At 33.8% G+C, this 25,937-nt stretch overlaps 2 protein-coding genes across 11 annotated transcripts; both read right to left on the bottom strand.

The window, feature by feature from the left end:
* Positions 1 to 2,244: 2,244 nt before the first annotated feature.
* Positions 2,245 to 10,335, bottom strand: LOC102662941 (putative aconitate hydratase, cytoplasmic). 10 transcript variants are annotated; one of them, XM_006592621.3, is made up of 15 exons: positions 10,010 to 10,331; positions 8,683 to 9,116; positions 8,459 to 8,583; positions 7,255 to 7,472; positions 7,077 to 7,165; positions 6,558 to 6,604; positions 6,396 to 6,475; positions 6,136 to 6,301; positions 5,984 to 6,045; positions 5,786 to 5,862; positions 3,646 to 3,687; positions 3,376 to 3,450; positions 3,128 to 3,270; positions 2,546 to 2,613; positions 2,245 to 2,434 (listed from the first exon to the last, which is right to left on the bottom strand). In XM_006592621.3, the coding sequence occupies exons 8-15, from the start codon at positions 6,181 to 6,183 to the stop codon at positions 2,302 to 2,304; spliced, it is 648 nt and encodes a 215-aa protein (XP_006592684.1). In that variant the 5' UTR covers positions 6,184 to 6,301; positions 6,396 to 6,475; positions 6,558 to 6,604; positions 7,077 to 7,165; positions 7,255 to 7,472; positions 8,459 to 8,583; positions 8,683 to 9,116; positions 10,010 to 10,331; the 3' UTR covers positions 2,245 to 2,301. The 10 variants fall into 10 exon arrangements, with proteins under 10 accessions (XP_006592684.1, XP_006592685.1, XP_040863104.1 ...); XM_006592622.3 differs by having other exon boundaries at positions 10,056 to 10,331; XM_041007170.1 differs by having other exon boundaries at positions 8,459 to 8,532; positions 10,056 to 10,331.
* An 11,399-nt stretch (positions 10,336 to 21,734) lies between these two features.
* Positions 21,735 to 24,628, bottom strand: LOC100815213 (zinc finger protein BALDIBIS). Its single transcript, XM_003540123.5, has 4 exons — positions 24,422 to 24,628; positions 24,063 to 24,311; positions 23,526 to 23,925; positions 21,735 to 22,818 (listed from the first exon to the last, which is right to left on the bottom strand). The coding sequence occupies exons 2-4, from the start codon at positions 24,202 to 24,204 to the stop codon at positions 21,858 to 21,860; spliced, it is 1,503 nt and encodes a 500-aa protein (XP_003540171.1). The 5' UTR covers positions 24,205 to 24,311; positions 24,422 to 24,628; the 3' UTR covers positions 21,735 to 21,857.
* Between the last annotated feature and the right edge of the window lie 1,309 nt (positions 24,629 to 25,937).

Here is a 25,937-nt window from a genome sequence, read left to right as displayed (position 1 = left end):
ACTCAGATTGAATTAGGATTTAGGAGAATTGTTGCTGATTATGAAACTTAATCTTCGAGTTTCTCTATTCTCTTGAATTTGAATTAGTTTTTATCTTAAGAATTTAGTTTCATAAATCATTTCCAACTACTATATTCATATATACACTGCATACACATTTAATGTGATTCATATACGTTTTATTTTTTCCTTTATTTTTTTCTTGGCATCGGTGTTCAGAAAATAATAATTCTAAAGTTAAAAAGGTTCATGCAACAATTTGAAAACTTTCAGAGCTTTTGATAAAATTGACTTGATTAAGAAGAAAGTGAAAAAAACATGTCCTCAAATTATGTCAAAACCTCCTCCTTTGATCAAGTCAATTTTGTCAAAACCTCAACGAAGCATCACACCCCGTGATTCATCAACACCCTCAAGGAATCAAGATAAACTACAAAACCAGTAGAAAAACACGACATATGCAGTTTCAACAAACACAAAGGTACATAAAAAAACTAATACTCAAAATCCATTCTCTAATTCTCTTTCCACACCATCTTTAGCTTGTGAGATCTCTGCTCTGCAGTTACATTTTTTCATCCACAGATTGACATTTGGGTGTGCACCAAACATTATTCAAAAATGCATTTTTTGGAATAAAATAAAATAGTGATATAACACCTCGTTTTAATGTTTTTTTTTTCGTTGGAGTCTCGTGGCCTTTTTTCTCTTGTACAGATGACCATACAGAAATCACCATAATAATTTAGAAAATAGGATAAATCTGCAAGGATGTGGACTAGCACATAAATCAACAGAAAAATTAACATGAAATGTCATCATACCTGTTTTTTTTCCAAGAATGTACCACTATTAATATATGTTCATTTCTCTAACAAGATATTAAAGGCGAAATTATAAACAAAAAATAAAATCATACACTCTTGGGTTTTTTAAGTTTTAGAATTTAAAAAGGGTGTGGTTTTATACACCCTAGTCTCCTTGCCAGATAACCAGACATACCTCACCACGTAACAGCGCACTCCCCGCATCCAAACCCTCTTCACAACTTAAGTGACCTCCAAAGTAGAACAGAGAAAGAATAAGACTAAATTCTGCTTGGCTTTTTATTCCATAGAATAGTTTATATAAGCTGCTACAAAGTATTCTAGAATATTATTTTCGTAGGACAGCCTAATACACCTCAGCATAACTACCATTATAGGCACAAATAATATGTACAACCCAACAAGCACTATTACCTAACAGAAAGTTGTTTAGCAGCATAAAACAAGTATTGACAACTACGACTACTAGACTTGCCACCCTTCAGACATAATCTTTCAAGTGATTGGGAGCAATGATCCTTCTCTTGGGCCTGCTTTGAGTGACCTCTGCCTTACCAATCTTGGGAAATAAATGTTTGATCCCTCCTATATTTCAATGTACGGAGCAAATTTTGAAATATAATGGATCAAACATTTAGCACATGAAGATCAATAATAACTACAACAACTGTAATTTTCATCCGCTCTATCAAAAAGAGAAAGAAAGAGAGGATCTTGCATGCAGGCAATAAAAATACTTATTTGTTAGCCTCCTTGGAGTTGAAGAAGAATACAAAATCAAACTCCTTTGTAACCTTGAGGACAAGGTTCTCAAAAAATGGGGAAGTACGTCTCAAAAGCAGGAATTGGGCCAAATCAGTCTACTAGGCCCAATTTGGAGAGGCTCTAACTAGTCAAGACAATTTCAATGTGGATGAAGGATTTTGTAGCCTTAGTTTACCAATTAAGATTCATTAACTTTTATAATAATATTTCTTTATTTTTAATTACAGTTGCATGATTCTCTTCTCCGTTAGAGGAAATAAGCTTTCATATAAAATGCATGAATTCACTAAATGAGAAATCAAAATATTGTTGCTTAAAAGTATCTTACTCTCCTGCCCTTATTACATCACAACCCTAATGCACTTCAAGGCTAATGAACACAGGGTAACAATAAAACATGAATCCAAATTATTCTCAGTCACTCTTGAGAGAACAGAATTCCAACCTCTCAAATTCCTTCTCTCATTTTAATTTTTCTAATAATGGTATAAAAAGGTGTCACTCCTGATATTTTAGGCTGTTATTATGGGCTTCTCTATCGGCACGAACTACCTTGTACAAGTTATATTACTTGTGTATGGTGTACAATAAATAATGACCTTTACAAAGAGAGAAGAAAAATCAGATAATATTATAGAAAAAGAAAGAACCAAAAAACAAGTTATATACACATTATGACTCATCCAGCTTCAGTTCAAGTTGTAATTTGTTACAAAATATGACCATTTTCTGAGATGGCAGAAGCAACGGACTCATCCAGCACTCCTGAATTGCCAATACATGTAGTACAGCCAAATCCAACAATATGAAAACCTTGTTCATTTAGATATTTTTGCAGTCCACTGGCAATAAAACAGAAACAAATACAAAATTAGAATATATTTTCCCTAATTTGTACAGAGGGGAAGTGACTACATTATAATACAAATTACTGCATAAGAAGCACAAAAAACCTCTGGAGTAGATATTTTGTAACAACTCCAGAGCCTAGAGCAAGACTTGTTTTAACCCAAGGCTTGACCTGGCAAAACAGTGAAAACAGTAAACAGTTAGAATCAAGAAAAGAAAAGAACCATCCAAAAAACACACAATCTTTTCATTTTATTATGCAAAGCGAAAAAAAGACACCAGAAGATAAGGACTTCATCCTGATATCATTGCTGATGTTAAGGTCCCCAGAACAAAGTCATTTACATGGATCTCCCAAACACTCATTTTGACATCATTGCTGCTGTTAAGGTCCCCAGAACAAAGTCTTGCAAAAATAGGAACATGAGTCATAGACAAGAGCGAACGAGTCTTGACTTTTTCAAAGGCCAGAAAACATATCATGCATAAGTGGTCACTAATAGCTTGGTGCTCAAGCTAGTGAAAGCCAGCAAAAGTTGATAAATATAATGAACAGGTGAATGGAACAGAACTGATGTTGAATGGAACAGGTGAATGGAACAGAACAGTTGACAAAATGAAGATCAATAGATCTATAAGCACTTCACATCAGAATATAATAAATGAGTTTGATATATGGTACTTACAGTCTCATCACTTCTTCCCGTTAACTTGAGATACTGTAATGTAACATGATCCACAGGGAAGAAGCCCATGGTGGCACCATATTCAGGAGACATATTGGCAATAGTGGCCCTGTCAGCCAAAGATAATTCACCCATACCATCACCTAGAGAACAAAGCAAATAACTATTAATCAGCAAGGACAATCAGTGTAAGTTGAAAAAAGGAAGAAAAAAATATGCAACAGTAGGCCACAAGAGAATTTAATTACCATAAAATTCAACAAATTTCCCCACAACACCATGCTTTCTGAGAATTTGAGTCACAGTTAGAACTAAGTCTGTTGCTGTAACACCATTGCGTAGTTTTCACTTCAAAATGGACGTTGTGAGGAGTATATGTTCTTAAATTGTGTCTAATTATAGTTGCAAACTGTGATGAGTTTTTACGTATTTTGCATGTTGAGAAGTGAAATGATCAAAAATTGTCAAAAAAAATTAATAACAATAATAAGTGGTGAATATTGAATAAGCAGAAGTACCTGATCTTGTGTTATTCACATTCAGCTGCTCAACTGTGAGGGCTGCAATGGAAGCAGCTACTATGAGTCCTAACCTGACTATCATGAATCTATAGGCCACATTATAATGTCTTATAATCCTTAAAAACTCATCACTGGCACATGAACATGGCCGAGAAGCACTCTACAACGATAACAACCAAACATTTTTCCCACTTGGAAGGCTCAGCTAAATGGATCAAATGATGACAAAGAAACACCCTATACACAGTAAATGATATATTCAAAGGAATTCAAGTGCTCGAGACAGTTACCAAGCAATTTTATTATGAGAACATTAAGTTCAATTATAATATATAATCACTGCAACCTGCCTTTTCATGCTATTTCAAGTCTCACCACATTTTGCTCCGGGCCTTCTGGCCTAAAAGTTGATCCGAAGTGGCGTTTTCAAAATAAACATGAAGCTCATGTTCATTTGATTGACATGAATTAGTAGGTATTTAACTCCTATATTATATATATATATATATATATATATATATATATATATATATATATATATATATATATATATAATGTAAATTCACTTGTTTGGTATGTTCTAAATTCAAATCATCCAAGGTACAAGCCCCTTACAATTTGAATCATTAGTAGTAGTAGAACTATCCACGTGATCAAGAAGTAAATCAACAAAAGGCTAGAACTTTTGATAGAAATTCAGTGTCAACCAATTAGCACTAAATAAGAACAGGGAAATTCTATTTATTCTCTGAAATAAATAACGGAAAAATAAAAATAAAAATTGAGTTCCAATGGAGTTCCTCTATAGATGAGGAAGACTAGCCTTCCCGATTATTCATAGTAAACTAGAATACAAATTTCCTATCCCTCAGTTCTGCCGGGCCCCTATACATATTGTTTCTCTTAACAGTTTTTCCTAAAAACAAGAATAAGGATAAATAATAGAAAAAGATAAAGATAGATGAAGGAATGGCTAACTCATTTCTATTTATTAGGCTTTCTTTCTGCAAGAGTAAACTTGAGTTATGAGGGGATATTAAAACTACACCTATGTCATTTTAGTGTATGCAAAAAATATATAAAACTTTCAGCTGTTAATTAAGTGAAACTTGTTATGGAGTTAACTTCATATTCCTTATACAATTAGTAACACTACTTTTTTTGGCTAAAAATTAATAGTGGGAGGGCTAACTACAACTACTGACATTTAAGCCTAGGCATATATTTATTACACACAAAGGAATTATAATTTAAAAAACATGTTTTTATAGTAATATGGCATGTCATTAAGTTTTGTGCTTAATTTTAATTTCCTAATTTCATTAAATAACAATCATATTTAAAAAAAATCAGTGACTTAATGAGAATTCAATCATAATATTTAAATAGAAAAATTAAGAGGTGCCAAAATATAAGCTTCTTTAAATTGAAAAATCTAGAACTTTTTAACTTTGATAGAAAACTTAGAAGGGGTAAAATTATGAAGTAGAAAGCTAGGTGTAGAGATAAAAATAAGAGGTGCCAAACCTTTTTTGCTTTACACTGTGTGTATGCATTAATTCCTCTGCACCTAGCTAGTGTGTAATAAATATATGCCTAGGCACCTTAAATGTTGAAACACTAGAGTGGCTACATGCACTAATAGAGATTTTTTTTTTTTTTTACGTGAAAGTACTACTACTACTGCACTAATAGAGATGCTTTATTGATCTATAAAATATCCTTTGAAATCACGCTGCACTTTCAAAAGATGAATGACATAGACTAATTAAAAATTGTATTAAGTAACATGTTATCACATGACAGGCGTAAGCAGCAAACAGGTGCTATGAAAATTAAGTAACAAGGACCCATGCCAAAATATTGAATATTGCAAGGACTATTTTAATTGATTTATAAATAACTATAAAAAAAGTGAGTATATTACATGGATTAAACATATTTAAGCCTAAAAACATTTAAGTTATACATGAAACCAAGCAAGAATAAAAAAAAATATACTTTGAAGCATGAATCACATGCACTTTCAAAAGATGCATGTCAATCATAAAAAAATGAATAAGTAAACTGGCGAGTTCACAGAAGTCCAATGTCCACTGCATGCATGTCATTTGTACACTCGGGCAGCTAGACTAACCTGTGAGTAACAAAAACAACAGGACGATTCCCAATTCCAGCAGCAACAAGCTTCTCCAACAGCATAGAGCTAACTTCCTGCAAATTTCAAAATAAACAAGTATATCAAGTAGAATCTAACAAGAAAAAAAAAAGAGAGAAGCCAGCAGTAGGAAAGTGCAAGGAAAGCATAGGTAAAGATACGAAAGAAACATCATACTGCAACCATGTGCAGGGAGGAAATGGAGAAATTGAAAGACCTGGGTCACTCTGACTAAGAAGCTGGTATCATCGAACCAAAGTTCAGTAAAAATAAAAACCAACCAATATTATAAATACAAACAAAAAAAATGCCCAACACCACATATATACATTCTCTTTGCCGCTTTGGTCCATCCTTGTTAACATCTGCACTAGCATTATCAGTCCTGGGGGTGTCTCTCTTTGGAGCAACAGCAAAAGCCTTTGGGGGTGGTGAAACTTTCTGCCTTGGAGGTAGAGTATATCTTGCCTTCATGACATTGCCATCTATTTGGGCCTGCATTACAAAAAGCAAAGGTATAAATCTACAAATGTAGCAGCCAGCAAGCTTGATTTATTGAAAACAGTCCTATTCAGTCACAGAAACCTACACCACCCATGTAGAATAATGCCTTTCAGCATCCCCTCTTGTCTTGAACTGCACATATCCATACCCTTTTGGAAGATTGACCTGGAAATGAGGAAAAAATGAAATGTCATATCACATTAAATTCCTCTATATAGCTATGATGCCAAAGTAAATGCAAACTTACAGTTCGATCCATTGCCAACTCGACACTTATAATCCCACCAAAGTTACCTGAAGTTAATGCATAAAGGGGGATTACTAAAAGGTCAACAAAAACACATGTGTACAATGAAGTTATAAAGGTTACTAAGAGCTTTCTTTCATTACTGATATTAATTCCTTAAAGTCACTAAAATGTCTCTTCACTAAATTAGGCAATAAGACATCAAGCCAATATGTCTCCACAGTTAATGATATTAATATTAAAATTGCTAAGTTGAAGCCCAAATGATTGAAAGTCATAGTTTAATGAGAAATAAACGAAAATGGAACAAAAAGAGAAGCTGCACGGGGCTTAATTCATGGATTCTACCTCCATGAGACATTGCTTACTCCACCACTGGACTAGACCAATTACATGTGAATTGCCAAATAATAACTCTTACAACTATTTGGCAACTACAAGGATAACAGAGAGCATATAATATATTATTACATTCAAAATGTAAGATAAAACTAAAAGGTATAAATAATTAAAACATACTGAAAATTTCTTTCTAGTGCCCTTCATTGACATTTCTGCTAAGCTTTTCTACATGAAGAACAAGTGATCCGCGTACAGGAGAAGGTTTCCTGAGTTCAAACACAGGAGATAAATACATAAGCAAGAAGTACGAGTAACACAAAAGGGAAAAAAGACTGTTAATGTTGAAGGAAGATACCAAAGGTTAGTTGATAAATTGATTTACTTGTCTCATATCCGACCTGACATTGCTTTTTCAGTGAGTGTTGTAAGTCAGTTTATGCACTCTCCTTATGAAGAACACCTTGAGGCAGTCTACCGAGAGCCTAGCAATTATTTGAGAAATTGGATGCTGGAATTATTTGCTTGCCATTTGTGCCTTCCAATCAGCAAACAGCTGACATCTTGACCAAAAGCCTAGCAAGACCCATTTTTGAGTGTTTAACAAGCAAGTTGGGCATGATAGATATCTATGCATCAACTTGAAGGGAGAGGGAGGGGTGTAGGAATTAATAGAAGATATTGCAGTTTCTTATATTAGATGAATCAAGATTTGATTTACTTTGTTTTAAAATAAGATCTTTATCATTATTAGCTATTATTTGTTTCCTTTATTATTTCTCGAATCAAGGAACAAACTTTATTGTAATATTTCTATATAAGCAGTACTTTTACTGCTTGAATAAAATAAGAAAGTCTTTCCTATTACTTTCTACACAAAGATTCAAGTAAATTTTGTTTACATCTAATCCACACACTCTGCAAATTAAGTGGGGTTAAGAAAGTTTAGTGTTGAGGCCGATCCATGGGTTATCTCTTATTTATTTATTTATTTACTTCAAATAACATAGTAAATGCAACAGCAACAATAGAGCCTTATCTCGCTGGGTGAGATCAGCTGCATGGAACCGATAACAAAGTAAATAAATTAAAAAAATTTAGAATGAAAGACTCATCTATGAAAAGCAAAACCCTAAGAATACTACATGAACTTCTATTCCCTAAGTGGAGAATCTCATCATTGCCATCATCCCCATCATCACTACCATCATAGTTCCTCCCATCACAACCATTACTGCTGTTATCATAAACAAACTAAAATCTCTCATCAGATAAAATCGTAAAATTCCTAAAAATTTAAGAAAATAGTATATGAAACCCCTAATAAGATAAATCCTCAACAAAATTACAAAAACTAGTAACCTAAAGATTATTTTTGCTGGGAGAAGATTATTTTTTAAAATCTGACTTATATAAAATAAGATATTCATAGACAAATGACATTTACAGCATTACATAACTGGTGTTACTGTAAATATTTCTAAGCTTTTGACATATACATTTGGTTGATTCATTTTCATATCTTTATACGTTGTGTTCCACATAATGTTTTCTTTCTTCACCTTCTATTTTTCTTGAAAAGATATCCACTGGTTCTAACTGAGGTTTACCATTAATTGCTTGATTGCTGAATTCCCTGCATGTAGTAAAATTTGCAAGCTAATTAATTGCTTGATTGTTGAATTCCCTGCATGTAGTAAAATTTGCAACCTAATTAATTGCTTGATTGTTGAATTCCCTGCATGAAATAAAATTTGGAAGCTAATGAAGATGATTGCATACTCACGGCAGAAATTCAATTTTGTCCTCTGTTGAGAATTTCTCGATGGAAAATGTTCGCCTTTCTTGCGTTACATTCCTGCACCCACATCAAGGAAGCACTAGAGTATGTGTTTAAAAAACTTGATGCTAATGGTGACAAAAAAAAATCTCCTCCTCAGAACTGGGTGCCATGACGAAAAGCCTTGGGCAACACATGAGCTAGGAAGAGCTTCATAAAATGATCAGCGAGGTAGATTCTGATGATGGTGGTCACATCAACCTCACAGAGTTTACTGAGTTGAACACCAAGGTGTCTACCCTGACAATGTTTTTTTCTTGTTGGAGAAACTTGAAGATTCATTCTCAATTTTCGACAGTAGCAGTAACAGTACTATTTCTGCAAAGGAGTTGTGCATGGTGGCGGCCAGCCTAATCAGTGAATGCTCTGTCGAGGAGTGCCTGAAAAATAATTGGCAACATTGACAGCAATGATGATGGCACGATAAACTTTGAGGAGTTCTGGATGATGATGACAGAAAAAATATAGAGTGGAAGTGAAATCTGAAAACTGAAAAGTTGTTTCTTCCTTTGTTGTTATTACCTTCCTTCAAATGCACTGTTATGATTCTAGACTGTTTGATTCGGCAGCTATAAAATGCAACGGAAAGGAAGTATATATAACATTCTAGAGTTTGGTTAGGTGTCACTACTCACTAGTTTAACATAAAACGTTTTGGGCAGACATCCCAACTGAGATGATTGGATTTAATTCAAGTCTGCAATTTGTCTAGCCTTTATATATAATTGTAGTTTTGCTCTTTGAAGCAATTCAAGACATAAAAGAAAAGAGGCTTGGGAAATTGTAGACTTGAAGAATTGAATCCAAACACATGTTAAGATCAAGACTTTGTTTGCTATCGGAATGGTGTTACAATTATTAAACCTTGATACATTTGACATCATGTATCGATCATTAGGGATATTATAAACCAAAAAGAAAAGATGAGCCTCAACTATGAAAAAGGGAAATAGCACATTTATAATCAAATAATCATGCAATGAAAGTAGGTATATTACAGATTTAAAAAGATCTCACTCTCAAGATGCACAATACTCAATAGTTAAAATCAAGATTCATGGCATGACTATTTTCAAAGCAGGAACAGTATTGAAACCAATAAGAAAGAACATTATATTCAAATTAGATATGCTTTTATTGCATTTTACAGAAGCCCGATCATAGGGTACGAATGATAACAGTACATGTGAAGGAAGGAAGGTAATAAATAAATACGATAACAATAAGAACGAGAAAGAAACAATTTTTATGGGTTTTGAGATTTCACTTTCACCATATATGTTCTTCCATGCCATCGTTGTTGGGGATGGAACTGCTACCGTCAATGCCGAAAATGGAGAACGCGTCAGTGAAGGTTCTTGATAACCTGGTGGCGGTGGATATTGCTTTGCGTTCAACTCAATAAACTCTGGGAGGTAAACGTGACCGTATCGTCAGAATGTATCTCAGAGCATTTGATGAATCTTTTCTTTCTGGCTGGTGTGTTGTTCTGGATTTTCATCACTGAAACCACTTCCAAAGAAGAGATGTTTCGTCACCATCAGCATCAAATCTTTTACAACACCTACATTCTCTTCTCTTCTCCCACTTTCTTCCACGTGATGAAATACAGAAAGTTATAGCTGTCAAAACGGGCCGGCCCAGTTAACGTGGGTTAGCCCGCAACGGGTTGAGTTAAAAATGGGTTAGTCCAACTGAGCTCACTTTTGTGTGGGCTAACAAAATGCCAACCTGACCTGGTCCATCATGGATTGGTGAGTTATGCGGCCTGACCCACTTTTTTACTTTTTTTTTTACAAAAAAAAATAAAATTAGTCCAAACAACTTAAAATAAAATCCAATATAAAAATCAAACTAAATCAAATTCAAACATTCAATATTAAAGTGATTGAAGTCTTCGAAATAAACATTTAATATTAAGATAATTAAAATTTAAATATCATCAAAAATAAACTTCTAAACTATTGAAATTAAACATTAGAGACATGGACTGTGAAATTCAGAACAACTTCCTCTTCTTTTTCAACAACACCATTAATTTCATCTAAAAAGACAAAAAAAAACAATATCATTAATAAGTCAAATAAATAAAACAACACACATTATTGTTATGATTATTTTAAGAACAATTATTGTTATGCTTTTACCAATTACTTCCTATTGATTATGTGAGTGAGAAATTATATAAATGTGAAATTTACTCACATTATTGTTATGATTATTTTAAGAACAATTATTATGATTATATGCTATAAAACTATATTCATATCTTTGATGATTTCAAAGTTAAGTTAATTATTTTATATTTTACTCTTTTTACTTATTTAAATATTAATAAATACGAAATATACTGGTTATAAGAAAATATGTGATAAGTTACTTTAACAAATCATAATATTTGATATATTGTATTTTATGATGATAATCCCATGAAAAGATTGATCATCAATATGTTTAATTTTAAAAGATATTCATAATACTTATAAATTTCATTTATAATGAATTATTTATAATAAATTATAAAATAATAAAAAAATTTATTTTATAAATATTTTATAATGCAAAAGTTTAATGAATTTAAATTTAAATAATTATAAATTTATATTTACTATTTCTTTTTAATTTATACACATAATGAGCAAATCATGGAAACTTTCAATAGGCTTAAACATATTTGAAGATAATACCTGCTTAATTAAAAATATAATTAATTTTTTTACTCAATTTTAATGTAATTATATTTAATATGATACTAAATATTAAGAAAAATATAAATTTATTAATATATATATATATATTAAATAATATTAAATACCAATAAAATATTAAGAAATTATATTTTTAAGAAATTAAGAAAGGTGTGCTTTGCGTAATTGCGTTGCGGACCATTAACAAATTGCTAATTCAATTGGGCTTTGTTATTGTTTGGGCCTGCTCTAATTGTCACTTGAGTTGCTAGCTACAAAATAAAAATTTAATTTCTTAATAATTATAAATTTATAATAATAATAATAAAATAAAATAATATATTATTTAAATTTGGTGGGTTGACGGGCTGATCCATCAACCCACGGGTTGAGCCCACATAATCCACGGGTTAAGTGGGGCGGACTGAAAAATTATCGGTACCTATTTTTTTTTTTAATTGAGCTCGACCCACCTCTAATCCGCAGTGGACCGGGCTGGCTCATGAACCGGAACCCATACAGAAAGTCATTGTTTTTTTAGTGATGGGCAAGAAAGAGAATGAATGAATGCAAGAAAGTAGACAGAGGGTTGATGATAACCACGGTCCATCATCTTGTACAAATTATATTGAGAATCTAGATAAAATTGTTAAGGCGGCTTCTGTTTCTAACTAGATAAATCAAATCAGAAGTTGTTAAGATTTGTTATCTTTCACAATGAAAAAATATTTGTTAGATTCCTTTAATGATTTTTTAAGTTGTATTTTCCTTTTGTTACCTGGAGCTGGACAAAGAAAAATTCTGAAGTCTTTTTTCTGTTTACAAAACCTGGACATAAAAATATTATTAAAAGAGATAACGGGATGAATAGGAGGGTAAATGCTATTTTCAACCTCTGTTTGCTAAGTTCTCTCTTCTCATTATAATATTTATTGTCCATTATATCTTTTTATTTCTTAAAATATAATTTTAGAAATTACTTTTTAAAATAACATATATCAGTTCTACAAAGTACTTTTCGAAATAACATATAAATAGCATGTTTGTTATTTTAAAATTATATGTTAAACCATATATCTATATTATTCTTTAATATAGCAAATATATATATATATATATATATATATATATATATATATATATATATATATTATTTTTAAAACTTAATATAGCAAAAATAAAAATTTGAAAAATGCATGCTCTCGGGACAAAGCTTTTCAACTAACGACAAGCCCCTTTCTCTCACTAACGAAACCCTTTCTTAGTTTGTTTTCAAACCTCACTTGACCCATACTCATACAAAGCTCATTCTCAATTCTCGACTATCACTCATTTCTTCAATCTATATTGACGTTCTTGAAACCCTAGTCAGATTTTTGTGTGTGCATGAATCTCCATCCCTTTTTTTATCAGCAAAAGTAATATATATATATATACATATATATATATATATATATATATATATATATATATATGAAAGTATCAGTGGTACTAATGATAAAGTAGAGGTTTTTAGGAAACCTGCTGGATCCAATAGGGATTTCGGCCTAATAGGATCCGAGCTAGTTACCAGTTATACCATTATACAGTCCATCAGCTGATGTGTTGTCCTAGTTACCAAAGCCTACAATTAGATTACTAGACCACTGGTTATAATGCATTACAAAATTTGTCTCCATTGCTCTAAACCATGACCAAACTAGGAACACTGCATCTTCCAACATCTTGCTTCCATTGAATGATTCGTTTGAAAAAATGATTATGTTTCTATGCCGCCAAATGGTCCAGGTTAAGGCTACCCACCAGCATTTCCATTTGTTATAGTTTTTCTTTCCATGCCTCCTGTTTGTGTGCCACAAGAAATGTTGTCTTGGATTAACAGGATATGCCCTTAGGGTTTTAATCCACGATAGGGATTCCCACCATAGAGGTTGTGTTTTGGTGCAATCGAAAAATAAGTGGGATGCATCCTCCTCCTCATTTCTGCAGAAGGGGCAGAATGCATCACTTATTTGTACTTGTCTCCTTCTTAAGTTGATTTTAGTCGGCAGCCTGTCTCTAATCAGCCTCCAAGCGAAGATTGAAGCTTTAGTTGGGATTTTTAGCTTCCACAAGTCCCCAAATGCAGTGTCCATTATCTCTTTCGCTGCTGCTCCTTGTAGAATAATGGTCGTTATGTTGTGGTTTCCACACCCAACAATCTACTATGTGTTGTTGTATTGTGACATGTGATATGTCCCCCATAAAAACGACAGCCGCATCAATTTCATTATCAAACAGTGACCTTCTCCATTCAAGATTCCACTCCCATGCTATTTCTATAAATCTGCCCACTTGATTGATGAGTTTTTGTTGTTGGCAAGATATTAGATATAGCCTGGGATATTTCCTCTTTAATGATTCACCATCATCAGTCCAACAGTCCTCCCAAAATCTGATTTTGTCACCACTCCCTACCCTCCATTTTGTTTCATTTTGGAAGACGTTGCTCAGCTGTTGTTCATGGATGACTGCCATGAGGTCCTGTCACCAAAATGATTCTTTGTTGACTCTTTCACCTTCAACCAATGACCTCCAGCCTCTATATTTGGATTCCAATATTCTAGCCCATAATTCCTTATTTTGGTGGAGTATGTCCCACCTCCATTTTCCAAGTAATGCTTTGTTGAATGTCATAATATCTTTTATGTCCAGCCCTCCCTTTTCTTTTGGGAGACAAATTATTTCCCATTTGACCCAAGCAATCTTCCTTTGTTCCAATCCTCCTCCCCATAAGAATATCCTATGAATTTTGACCATCTTCTCCGCTATCTTGTTGGGAACCCTGAAAGAAGAGAGAAAATAAATGGGGATAGATGTTAGGATTGATTTTATAAGAGTCACTCTCCCTTCAAAGGACAAATGTCTTTGTTTCCATTTAGCCAGTTTCCTCTCAAATTTTCTAATGATCGGATCCCACAACTCACTACGCCTTGGGTTTACCCCAATGGGAATGCCCAGATATATGAACGGAATAGGCAAAATTCTGCAATTCAAATATTCAGCAGCCTCCTTGCACCACTGCTCAGATTTTCCCACAGCTCCAAAACTACTTTTCGCATAGTTTATTTTAAGGCCAGAGGCAAGTTCAAAAACTCTCAGTATCGCATTGATTACCTTGACATTTTGCAATGTGGCTTCACCGAAAAAGATAGTATCATCAACATACTGTAAAATGCTGACTGGTATTTTATTTTTCCCCACCGGAAATTCAGTGAACAACTGCTTGTTTACTGCTTCCCTCATGAGAACAGTTAAGGCTTCTACTACAATGTTGAATAATAGGGGCGCTAATGGGTCACCTTGTCTAAGGCCCCTTTGAGGAGTAAATTCTAAGGTGGGACTGCCATTTACCAACACCGAGACCAAGGCACTGAATCCATTTATTGCAGAACCCTAATCTTCGCAGCAAGTAAAATAGAAAGTCCCACGAGATAGAGTCGTAGGCCCTTTTGTAATCTACTTTGAACACCAAACATGGCATTTGGCTCCTTCTAGCTTCCTCCACTGCTTCATTAATGATGATTACACAGTGCAGCAACTGTCTTCCAGCTATGAAAGCGATCTATCGTTCATCAATTATGAGTGGTAGTATCCTCTTTAGTCTGTTTGCTAAGAGCTTGGCCACTATTTTGAAAACACAACCTATTAGTGAGATAGGTCTATATTCGTTGAGGCTTTGAGGATCGGGCACCTTAGGTATTAGTGCAATAAATGATGCATTACCTCCCTTTGGGAAAATTCCATTAGCATGGAATTTGTCAAGGAAGCGGAGAAAGTCAGGTTTCAGAATCTGCCAAAATTGTTTGATGAATTTAAAATTGATACCATTTGGGCCTAGACTTTTTTCACTACCGCACTCCCAAACCGCTAACTTTATTTCTTCCTCAGTGAAACTTCCCACCAGCATATTGTTTTCTTGTTACCCAATACAGTTGAAGCTTATGCCATTCAGGACTGGTCTGCACTGTAAGGGGTCTTGGAATCTCAGTTGAAAAAACCTGCATACTTCCTCTTTCACTCTGGCTGGTTCCTCGACCCAGGATCCATTGATATACACTTCATTCAATGCGTTATTCCTTCTATTGGAATTAAGCAGCAGATGGAAATAACGAGAATTGCAATTACCTTCTTTGATCCATTTTGATCTCACCTTCTACCTCATTAATGATTCATGTGAATTGGCTACAGTCCACAAGTCTTGCTGCAACCTTTTCTGATACATAATTTCTTGGGAGGTCAACTGTCTGTCAGCTGTGTCATTTTCAAGCTTATTTAATTCAGCCTCTATATTCCAAACCTTCTTGAAGGTGTCTCTGAATTGCTCCTTATTTCACAGCTTCAACCTCTCCTTGAGGCATTTGATCTTTTCTTTTAGGGCGAAAACACCCCACCCCTTTTGTTGTGGCTATGACCAACATTCAGAAATTGTCTTCTCGAATGAGCTATCCTTGAGCCAGCAGTCAAGTATCCTAAATGGTTTGGGCCCCCAATCCATATTTTTGGATTTGAGCAGAACCGAACAATGATCCGAGAAATTTCTGTCCAAAATAAATTGTGTACTAGCAGGCCATTTGGTGAACCAGTCAGGGGATACAAGTGCTCTATCCAGTTTACTTTTTGCTGTCCCATTTGGTCTAAACCACGTGTAATTTCTCCCCACCCATGGTGGCTCTACAACTTCAAGATCCTCTATCCACTCATTAAATTCACTGACGATTTTGTCCTCCGCTCCCCTCTGGGATAAGCCCACCCTTTCTGCTGGGTTTCTGACATTGTTAAAATCTCCCAACAAGCACCATAGGCCCGTAGGGTTCAGATTTTTGAGTTGTTTGAGAGACTCCCAGAGAGCTCTCTTGCTACTAGGATCGCAAAGAGCATATATGTTAGCTATAATCAGCTTATGATCCTCTCCAATCCATACTTCTTCCAGCAGAATAAACCCTCTACCACTAACTTTACGTTCCACTTTGAAACTTTTCTCACTCCATATACACAATAGTCCCCCTGCTATATTTACAGCAAGTTGTAGTTCCTAATTCACATCAAGATTTCCCCATAATGCCTGGCGCATTGTGTTGTCAATTTGCTCTTTCTTCATCTCTAGGAGACATAACAGGTCTATGTTGTGCTTCCTCACTAGCCTCCTTATTGTGGGCCATTTGACCCTCCTTCCAAGCCCTCTTACGTTATATGACAAGATATTCATTGACCACAACTCTTATTGCCCAGCTTCTCTGCCTCTTTCCTATCTTTGTTCTCCATAGCCCATATCTTATCAATGATACTTTTATGATCTGTATCCCACAACACCCCCATTTGTCCTGCCATCATCCATTGATGTTCTGCCTCCTGTAGGTACTGTGAGCTATTGGCACTAGTACTTGGTGGTTCTTCTACTATTTGAACTTGGCATGCACTAGACATCAGAGCCTCATTTGGAGGTAACTCAGCTTCCTTGCTACTCCAATTATTTTTTGTGATATCCACTTTGATCTGCTTCAGAGTGTTTATCTTTGTACTTTCATCCATTTGACACACATTTGCACTGGTGTGGGCCTTTTGCTTTCTACACCCCTTACTTCTCATGTACATCTTCAACATTCCTGGTGTTTCAGTATTAACAGTTGGGTTTAGATTTTGTTGAGTAACTAATTCAACAGGGGTAGGGCTAATAAGGCCCACTATCAGAGGCCCAGTAACGTCAGCACTAAGGTCACATGCTTCCTTGTGATTGTTGGTAACTGGTGTGTGTATTGTTTCTTTATTTTTAATTATGTGTCCACTAACATCTGCTTGCAGAACACATGTATCATTAGATGGTGCCAGCTGTATGTTACCCACTCCACAATCGTATTGTGTGCCTTGGTCATGCATGAAGTCAATGATCCCTGCCTTATGGGATGTCCCTGCTACACTTTACTCTCCACTGCTTCCGTCGTGTGGCTTCCTCTAGGCTCTGGCTATTTCCTCATTTGTGAAACATGTCTCCATCTCCGATGTAGGTTGCCTGTCTAATGCCGTCCCATTTACTTCTCCCGGGACTGACATGCCAGTACATGTGAATTGCCAAATAATAACTCTTACAACTATTTGGCAACTACGAGGATAACAGAGAGCATATAATATATTATTACATTCAAAATGTAAGATAAAACTAGAAGGTATAAATAATTAAAAACATACTGAAAATTTCTTTCAAGTGCCATTCATTGACATTTTTGTTAAGCTTTTCTACATGAAGAACAAGTGATTTGCGTATATGAGAAGGTTTCCTGAGTTCAAACATAGGAGATAAATACATAAGCAAGAAGTACGAGTAACACAAAAGGAAAAAAAGTCTGTTAATAGATCATATCCAAAATTAAAATTAAAATATATAAATATAATTATTACAACAGTTTGAAGGATATAATATGGACTAAAGGAACATGAGACTGTCATCACCAGACACTACAGAAAACTGTATCAACTATGTTGTCCCACAGTCAAATTTCCAACCCACTTTACCAATCTAATTATCTCACAGTGTACAACTCAAAAATACAAACAGCAGAAAGAAAATCAAAGAGACCATTAACAAGGTTTTAAAATGTTCGCAACCATAATTTCAGGAGAATGTCAAAGATTTTAGAGTCACAGACCACAATTTTGGCAGCAAGGTCAAAGATTTCAAAGTCACCATGACTGTATGACAACTGCAATTGCAGTTGCATATGTCCATTCATTGTGGAAAAACCACAACTACGGCACAATTTAAAACTTTGACCATTAATCATCTTTAGAAACGACACAAAATGAACAATCAATCTTGTAGGCTCGATAGGATTCAATTTCCACATGTCTCCCAATCACACCACACTCAAAAACTTCAAGCATAGCATCTAAGAATTAAAAAGAAAAAAACATAGATCTCTACTTCAACATCAATCCCCAGCTAAGAGAACATCGCATGCTTTTAAATTTGAAGAACATATACGAATTGAAAAAACTTTCAGCGTGAAATCCAAAAACTTAAAAACAAGAGTTCTCAATTTCAACATCAATCAACAGCCAAGAGAACAACACACGCTTTCAAATTGAAAAAAAAGAAGACACAATCAAATTTCGAAACACGAAGTACTTTCCCCGCTTCGATCACAGAAATTAGCGAAATCTTTAGGCTCTCAATCATGCCGCACTCAAAAGTCAATACCACAAGCGAAAACATTCAGCAACATGAAATCCTAAAACTGAAAAAAAGAGTTCTCAATTTCAACATCAATCAGCACTCAGCAGCCAAGAGAACAACACATGCTTTCAAATAGAAAAAACAGATAAAATCAAATTGCACTCCGATCGAGGAAATTAGCGGTACTTTCGACGCCTCTGCGGGGGAGGGTTGCGACTGCGAGAGCTTCGGGAGGAAGAGGAGGAAGAGGGGGAAGAGGAGCGAGAGGAGGAGTCAGAAACAGAACCGGAGGGAGAGCGACGACCTCACCCAGGTTTCGCCATTGTTGTAGCAGAGAGGAAGGAACGAAACCAAACCCTCGATAAACCCTGACTCCTACAACCAGGCTAAGGAGTGAAAGTGAAAGTGAATGAGATGTTGTAGTTGTCAGCTTAGAAAATGAAAAATAATGGAAATAAAATATGATGAATTCAAAGATGGTGCTAGCTAAAACTCATTAGTCAGGTTACAAATAAAGACGGTGTTATACAAAAAAACTGTCATTAACGCCTTTAAAAAGTTGGTTTAAATGGCAAAAATAACACCGCATGTTTTACTACATCGATTTTCCAATAACCGATATAGATTTGATGATGTTGAATGATCAATTTGTAGTAGTACAACATAACGACTTTTTTTTCTTCTAAATCATTCATCAAGCAAGAGGATCTATTAAGTTGGGGTTTGAGTAGAGCCTAATCAATAATTGTTTTGGTCAAGTATTAATCATTTGATTGAACATATGGACTATTAACAATTAAATGAACTTGGAGGTAAAGGAGTTTTCAAATATTTGTTGAAGATGTTGTATGTACAACTAAAGTGGAAAACTTAATTATTGTTGTTAATTTTATACGAGTATTTTTTATAGGTTAAATTATTATAGTAAAGTAAGTTCTAAACTATTTGTAAATTTATAAATAAATTCTTAAATTATTATTGTTTAATTGAGTTCTTAAGATTTTTAAAACTACCACAAACTAAATTATTGTTTTATATATGATAGTTTTAAGCCACTAAAAGATAATTTCATGGACCAACTTTTTTTTGTTTAGGGACCCAAGTTAAAAAAAAAAATACTTCAGGAATTTATTAAAAAATTCACAAAAAAATAGTGATCTACTAAGTAATTAATTTTTTTTTTATATGCATATCTATGAAACAAGATAAAAGGTAAGAAATGGTAGTAAAAAATGTTAATTATTTAATGTTTAAACTAATAAAATGATATGTTATTCACGGCATCTTTTGATTTTGTTATCCCGAGACAAACAATTACTAAAAATTATGTAATGGAAATTTTAAATATAAAATTGTGTCTAAAAATAATAAATATTTTTAAAAACGAATTTTTTATCAATTTTTTTAAAATTATTATTTATTTAAAGTTAGATATATAAACAATTATAAAGAAAGAAATAAAAAAACTAAATCTCTCTTTCATAGATTTCTAGATCTATTCCTATATATAAATAAGCAGAAAACTACTGTACATATTACTTTGTTTAATTGTTGAACTTGAATCACTCGTGATGTTGTTATACATCAGATAACATATGTGAGTGTGAAAAACAACAAAACTGAAATAGCTGGAAAGAAAGCTTTTGCCTCTTTATGTAGTATTATATTTCAAGAGGAAAGCAGTTCACGGCCTCCCAAAGGTCACAGAAAACAAATAAAAGTAGGTCATAGCCAAGACGCTGTAGCCAGTAAAGTTGTATCAACGCAGCATCAGCTAAGTGAAAGAAGAAAAGAAAACTATTAAAATACTTAATTTGCTCTTAATATTGCAGTGTTTTTGGATTAGCGTTTTCAACGTAGGAGTTCCCAATTTTTGTGTCAAACAAAAAATGTGGAAACTACTACTCTCTATAACTTTTTGAGGTGCATTTTAATGTTTCAGAATGTTGAACCAAACAAATACTTTATTTGATTTTAAGAATGTGATCTGAAGATGACATTGAATAATATATTCTGAGTTGTACGTGTAAATCCATTTTGGTTGTATATTTTTTTTTTAAATTATACTTCTTTTAATTAATGATTATACATTAATAATAAAATTTCTTAATTCAATGAATAACATAATATTATATTTATACTAATAATATTTTTAATTATATACTACAAAATATATCTTAATTTTAATTTTAAAATTTAATTATTCATCACTTAATACTATACGGAAAAGAAAAATAATGCATGCGTGCACGTCATTTTGGAGTAAATGGGGTAGGAAAAAAAGATGAAAATAAACTAAAGAATAAAGACAAGGTGACGATTGAGACATAAAAATAAAGTAAATTGAAAAAAATAATAATAACACTTAATTATATACTAGTATAAAGCATAAATTAATTGGTGCGACTATAATAATTCTGAACGACCTAATAATAAATTATCTTAAAATTGACACATAGGACAAGAAAGCGAGTGATCGACTAATTAAGATAATCAATCAGCTAAGCCATTATTCAATCAACGCACGTAAGTGCTACAGTTTCTACAATATTCATGGAGGAAAGCGCTTTGCGTACGTATATCTACTTCTTTGCCCTGTAATAATACATTATAATGCAACTACGAGAGAAGCTAAAACTTAAAGAAATTAAAACAAGCAAATTAATTCTTAACCTTAACAATATACAATACAATACAATACACCAAGCATAGCATAGAATGCAGGGAATATATATTGTCTCTTCCAAAACGCAATGGCCCCCACTTCCTTCACGGGATGGCTTTATGACATCGATATTTATCATCACGTGATATCACCCCTGTTCACTGTACATGCTTCCGAATCCGACTCGTTATCATATCATGTGCCTAATCATCTCATTGTTATCGTACGTGACTTTGAGGTAAATAATACACATATCATCTGCTACTACTGCTAATAGCTATGTTAGGTTAAGGAGTGTTACTTGGGATACTCTTTAACACATTTTTTTATTCATTAAAATATATTTAAAATTATAAAATTAAGAGATAATCATTCAATATTAGGTAAGATTTATTAAATTTTATAATTTTAATAAATTTTCAATAATAAAAATAGATTTGATCAAAAGAATATATTAATTAAAGAGTATGATTCTAATATTTCTCATGTATCATAAAACTTCACTACCTTAACCTTAACTTCATTAATTATTTTTGAACCTAGCTCGCTATCTCCATGATCAGTAATGTCCATGGAACTGGCTTTGCAGGTTCATCACTGCTCCAACACCCATGAAATCTTTGGTTAAGTGCTCTTCGGTGTTGGAAGTACTTGATTGTAGTACCTGTTGATTCTCCATTCTTTTTGGTTCTCCACTTTCCCACTCTTCAATCCGCGGCATCACCATGTGCTCCAAGCCCTTATTCATGCTACTCAATGAAAACCCTTGATCTCCAATGTTGGTGCTTGCTTGGGAATTCACGATGTGGTTGAAGTTCTCAGCCAGCTGGTTTCCTTGCCTGAACAATTTCTGAATTTCAACCACGTTATTGTTGTGGCGGTTGTTGTTGCTGGACGTGCTTGAGATGTTGTTCGGGTCCAACAAGCCAAAGTTGGAGTTGTCGAAGGCCGAATTATTATTATCACTCAATATCCTTGCAGATTCCATGTGACTTGGGTACAAAGAGCTCACGCTATGCGACAAGTTTCCTTTGTTTTCTTCTTGCTCTAGCTTCAGCCCATGAGCCATAGAAACATTGGCATGTGTAAATGATATTGCTTCTGGGGGGTATCGGTAATTCAGCCACTGTCCCTGTGACGACGACGATGTCCCAAACATGTTATTCACTTCAGCCAAAGTTGTTCCTGGTGAGAACAAACTTGAAGAGTTGCTTGAAACGCTTAGAGGATGATGATGATTAAGCTGAAGAGGATTATTGGTCTGGTCTAGCCATAGTGGCATCCTTAGCTTATGCTCATGATGGTTCACATCCGCAAAATTTCCAATGTATGGTTCTTGGCCTGGCCCACCAAACTCTGAATGAAACCCATGTAATTGTAAACCCTGTGGCATTACTCTTGGAGCTTGAGCAGCATTCATCAAAATCTCGCTTCCAAGGTTTGACAAAACCGACGGAAGCCTCGCATTTTGCTCCGCCATGGCGTCACAAAAAGCCCTATGCGTTACAAAGCTGTCCTTCCTGAATTGTCACACAAGTATAACAATTAATTCCTCAACATTATTCTCCGTTTCTCAAGTCAAAAACTTATTTAATTCATGTCCCGGCATGCATTAAATTCAATGAATTAGACACATGATATATTTTATCTGGTGTCATAAATAGTTTGACAAATCAAATTAACTTATAGCTTCTCAACTCTTATACAAGCAAAAACAATTAATTTTGTATTAATTAAGAAAGTTAGTTGATAGTGTATAATTTTACCAATCTCAAAGTATAAAATAAAATTATTTTTAAAATGTATTTCATTAAAACTTATTATTAAGAAAAAAATCATTGAAAATAGAATTAGAATTAAATGAAGGATATTTAGGAGTAATAGTGTTAAATATGACAAAATTGGTTAAATTTATTTATATTTAAGTCTAATATATAATTTTTTTTTTCATATCAGTTTAGAGGGATAGGGAAATGATAAAAGGAGAAGGGATGGAGAAAAAAGTCAGGTTCAAATACCTCCAACTAGTATTTCTAATAAAACTGGATAAAAAAAATTAACTTATACTCATAATATATTAAGCATACATGCATGCATAAGGATGTTGAGCTTCTTTGACTACAATGGACATAATTAAAGCAACAAATGAAGTACTAATATATAATTAATTGAATGAGGTTGATGATATATTGAAGGGGTGGGGTAATATAGTTGTATTAATAGCTACCTGGAGAATATTGTACCACAGTCACATTTGTACTGTCTAGTCCCACAAATCTTGTTATGGGCTTTCCAGTCAGATTGAACAGCGTATTTCTTGGAGCACTTTTCGCACTTCCACTTCTTCTCACCGTGCTTTCTACTGAAGTGCTTTTTTATCCCGGTGAGGTCCCCCAGGGCTCTGCAAGGGTCGTGGTGCACACAAGTCTTCTCTGGACAAACGTACACCTTCTTCTTCACCACCTCTTCCTTGTTTCTCTGCCGCAGCTTCCACGGCAAGTTGTGCCCTCGCCGGTGCAGCTGCAGGTTCTGGTCCCTCTGGAAACCCTTGTTGCATACTTCGCAGATGAATCGGTTGGTAGCCATCAGCGACTTTGGCGACAGAGCAATCACTTCTGCATTCGGATCTGCTTGGTCCATGCAACCACAACCACATAATTAACCCGTAATTAATTACAAATATATTTTTTCTGAATTAAGAATCAGAACAGTAAGTACATATATAGTATGCAGAAGAGAAGGATTTAATTAAATAATAACTTGCCTGGTGTTCCGGGTAGGCTTCTTTTTCTCTTAACCGAATTAGGGTTAGGATTAGGGTTTGAGTTTGGTTCATGAAGTTGAACCGTGGAGTCTCTGAGGTTGTTATTGTTGGAAGGAGCAGGTATTGCTTCTTGAGACATCATGTTTGGAACCGAAGAAAATTGAAAACTGTCCTAAATTAACAAGCTATACCTTGCAAATTCCGAAAGTACAAAAGCTTTGAAGCAGACAACAAACCGTGACATAGGCACTGCATAAAGAAAGTAACATCCAAGAAATTTAAAATTTGGATTTGAGACAAGAAAAGGTACATAGATATATAGTATAGAAGAAAATGAAATTGGGTGGTGTGTTACGTACATGTGAATCGCGCTGACAGCAGAAATGCTTGAGTTTGGGGGGTTGAATTTTTGGAGAATTGGTGAAAGAGAGGAGAGAAAGAATAAAAAATTGATTGTTGCTGCCCACTGAATGTGTTATTAAATTTCTCTCCTTATCAACACGGCTGCTATGGGTGTCAGTCAGCCATAGACTAAGCTGGACCACTTTCTTTCTTTCTCTGCCTCTCGCTTTCGCACTTCATATATTCCAATAGGCAATAGCTACTAATCAAAGTAACAGTGTAATTCTATACCAAGTCAAATTATACAAGTTTTCGAGGCACTTCGCACTGTTATTTGAGTTAGACCCAGCACGTGCATTCATCGATCAATATTTCAATTTCATATACATACATTTATCTATATCTTTCTTAATTTCGTAGACTGATGGAGCTGGCTAGCATTGCTTCTTCACCTTGCCATTACCTAGAGTACTTGCTTATGTTTTTAGAAGGGAGACATTCCTAATAAATTTCATATTTAACTTTGGTTTAATTATCATCTTAATAAAATAAAATATCAGTTACTATTAAAATTTTCAAGATATACTCATTATGTTCATTAATATACAAGCAAAACCCCTAAATTATTCATTCAAAAATCATGTTAATTAAAGTGTTAATTGTCTCATTATAGTTATTTCAATATTTTTGTTATATCATGCATTAATTATTTTAATTTTTCATAAGGTGGTCAAATATGATAATTTAAATCATCTTTTTTTTAATAGAAAGTTTAAATCATTTTTAAATAAATAAAATTCTTGGTAGATGCTCTAACTTGCACCCAGCTAGCTCTCTGATTAACGAAATCTATGCTTTAATTAAGCCAATACGGATAGCCTTTCTTGGCATAACATACAAATTTCCCAGCAGATGTTTTGGCAAAACATGGGATGGGTTATTTTGGATTGGGGTTGCAATATATATAGTTTAATGTCCCCCAGATTTTCTTTTCTTTCATTTGCTGGCTGATGATCACCCATCTCTTTTATTCGTTAGTTAGCTGTATGTCTTCTTGTTTCCTGCTCGTTTTGGCTCTTTTCTAAATTAAAATAATAATAATTTGATGAGTAAATTGATTTATGATACACATACAACAATTTATAGAACAAATTTTTTATGTCTATCTCTTTCTCTCACCTTACATTTCAAATTCAAATTTCTTTATCTTTTCTCTCTTTTTTTGATTGTACACTTTAATTTGTTGTATAACATGCTATACAAGCATATACCATTTCTCTCTTTTTTGTTTTAACAATTACCCTTACTCTTAATTAATATATTAGTTATCAAGATTACTTTTAATCTGCCTTAAAGACGGATCTAACTCAAGAGTTGTTAAAAGTTAAAACTTTTCGTTGATATTTGTATTTCTACAAATAAAAAAAATATATTCACTCCATTTTAGAGTAGTATACAAATATCATGACACTTTACAGCCAACTGTGAAAATGATTATGCCATAGTTGCATCATTATACTGGTAGTGATGAAT

This window comes from Glycine max, chromosome 12 (genome assembly GCF_000004515.6).
Source record: "Glycine max cultivar Williams 82 chromosome 12, Glycine_max_v4.0, whole genome shotgun sequence".
Lineage (NCBI taxonomy): Eukaryota > Viridiplantae > Streptophyta > Magnoliopsida > Fabales > Fabaceae > Glycine > Glycine max.
This window is presented reverse-complemented; position numbering and strand designations above follow the sequence as displayed.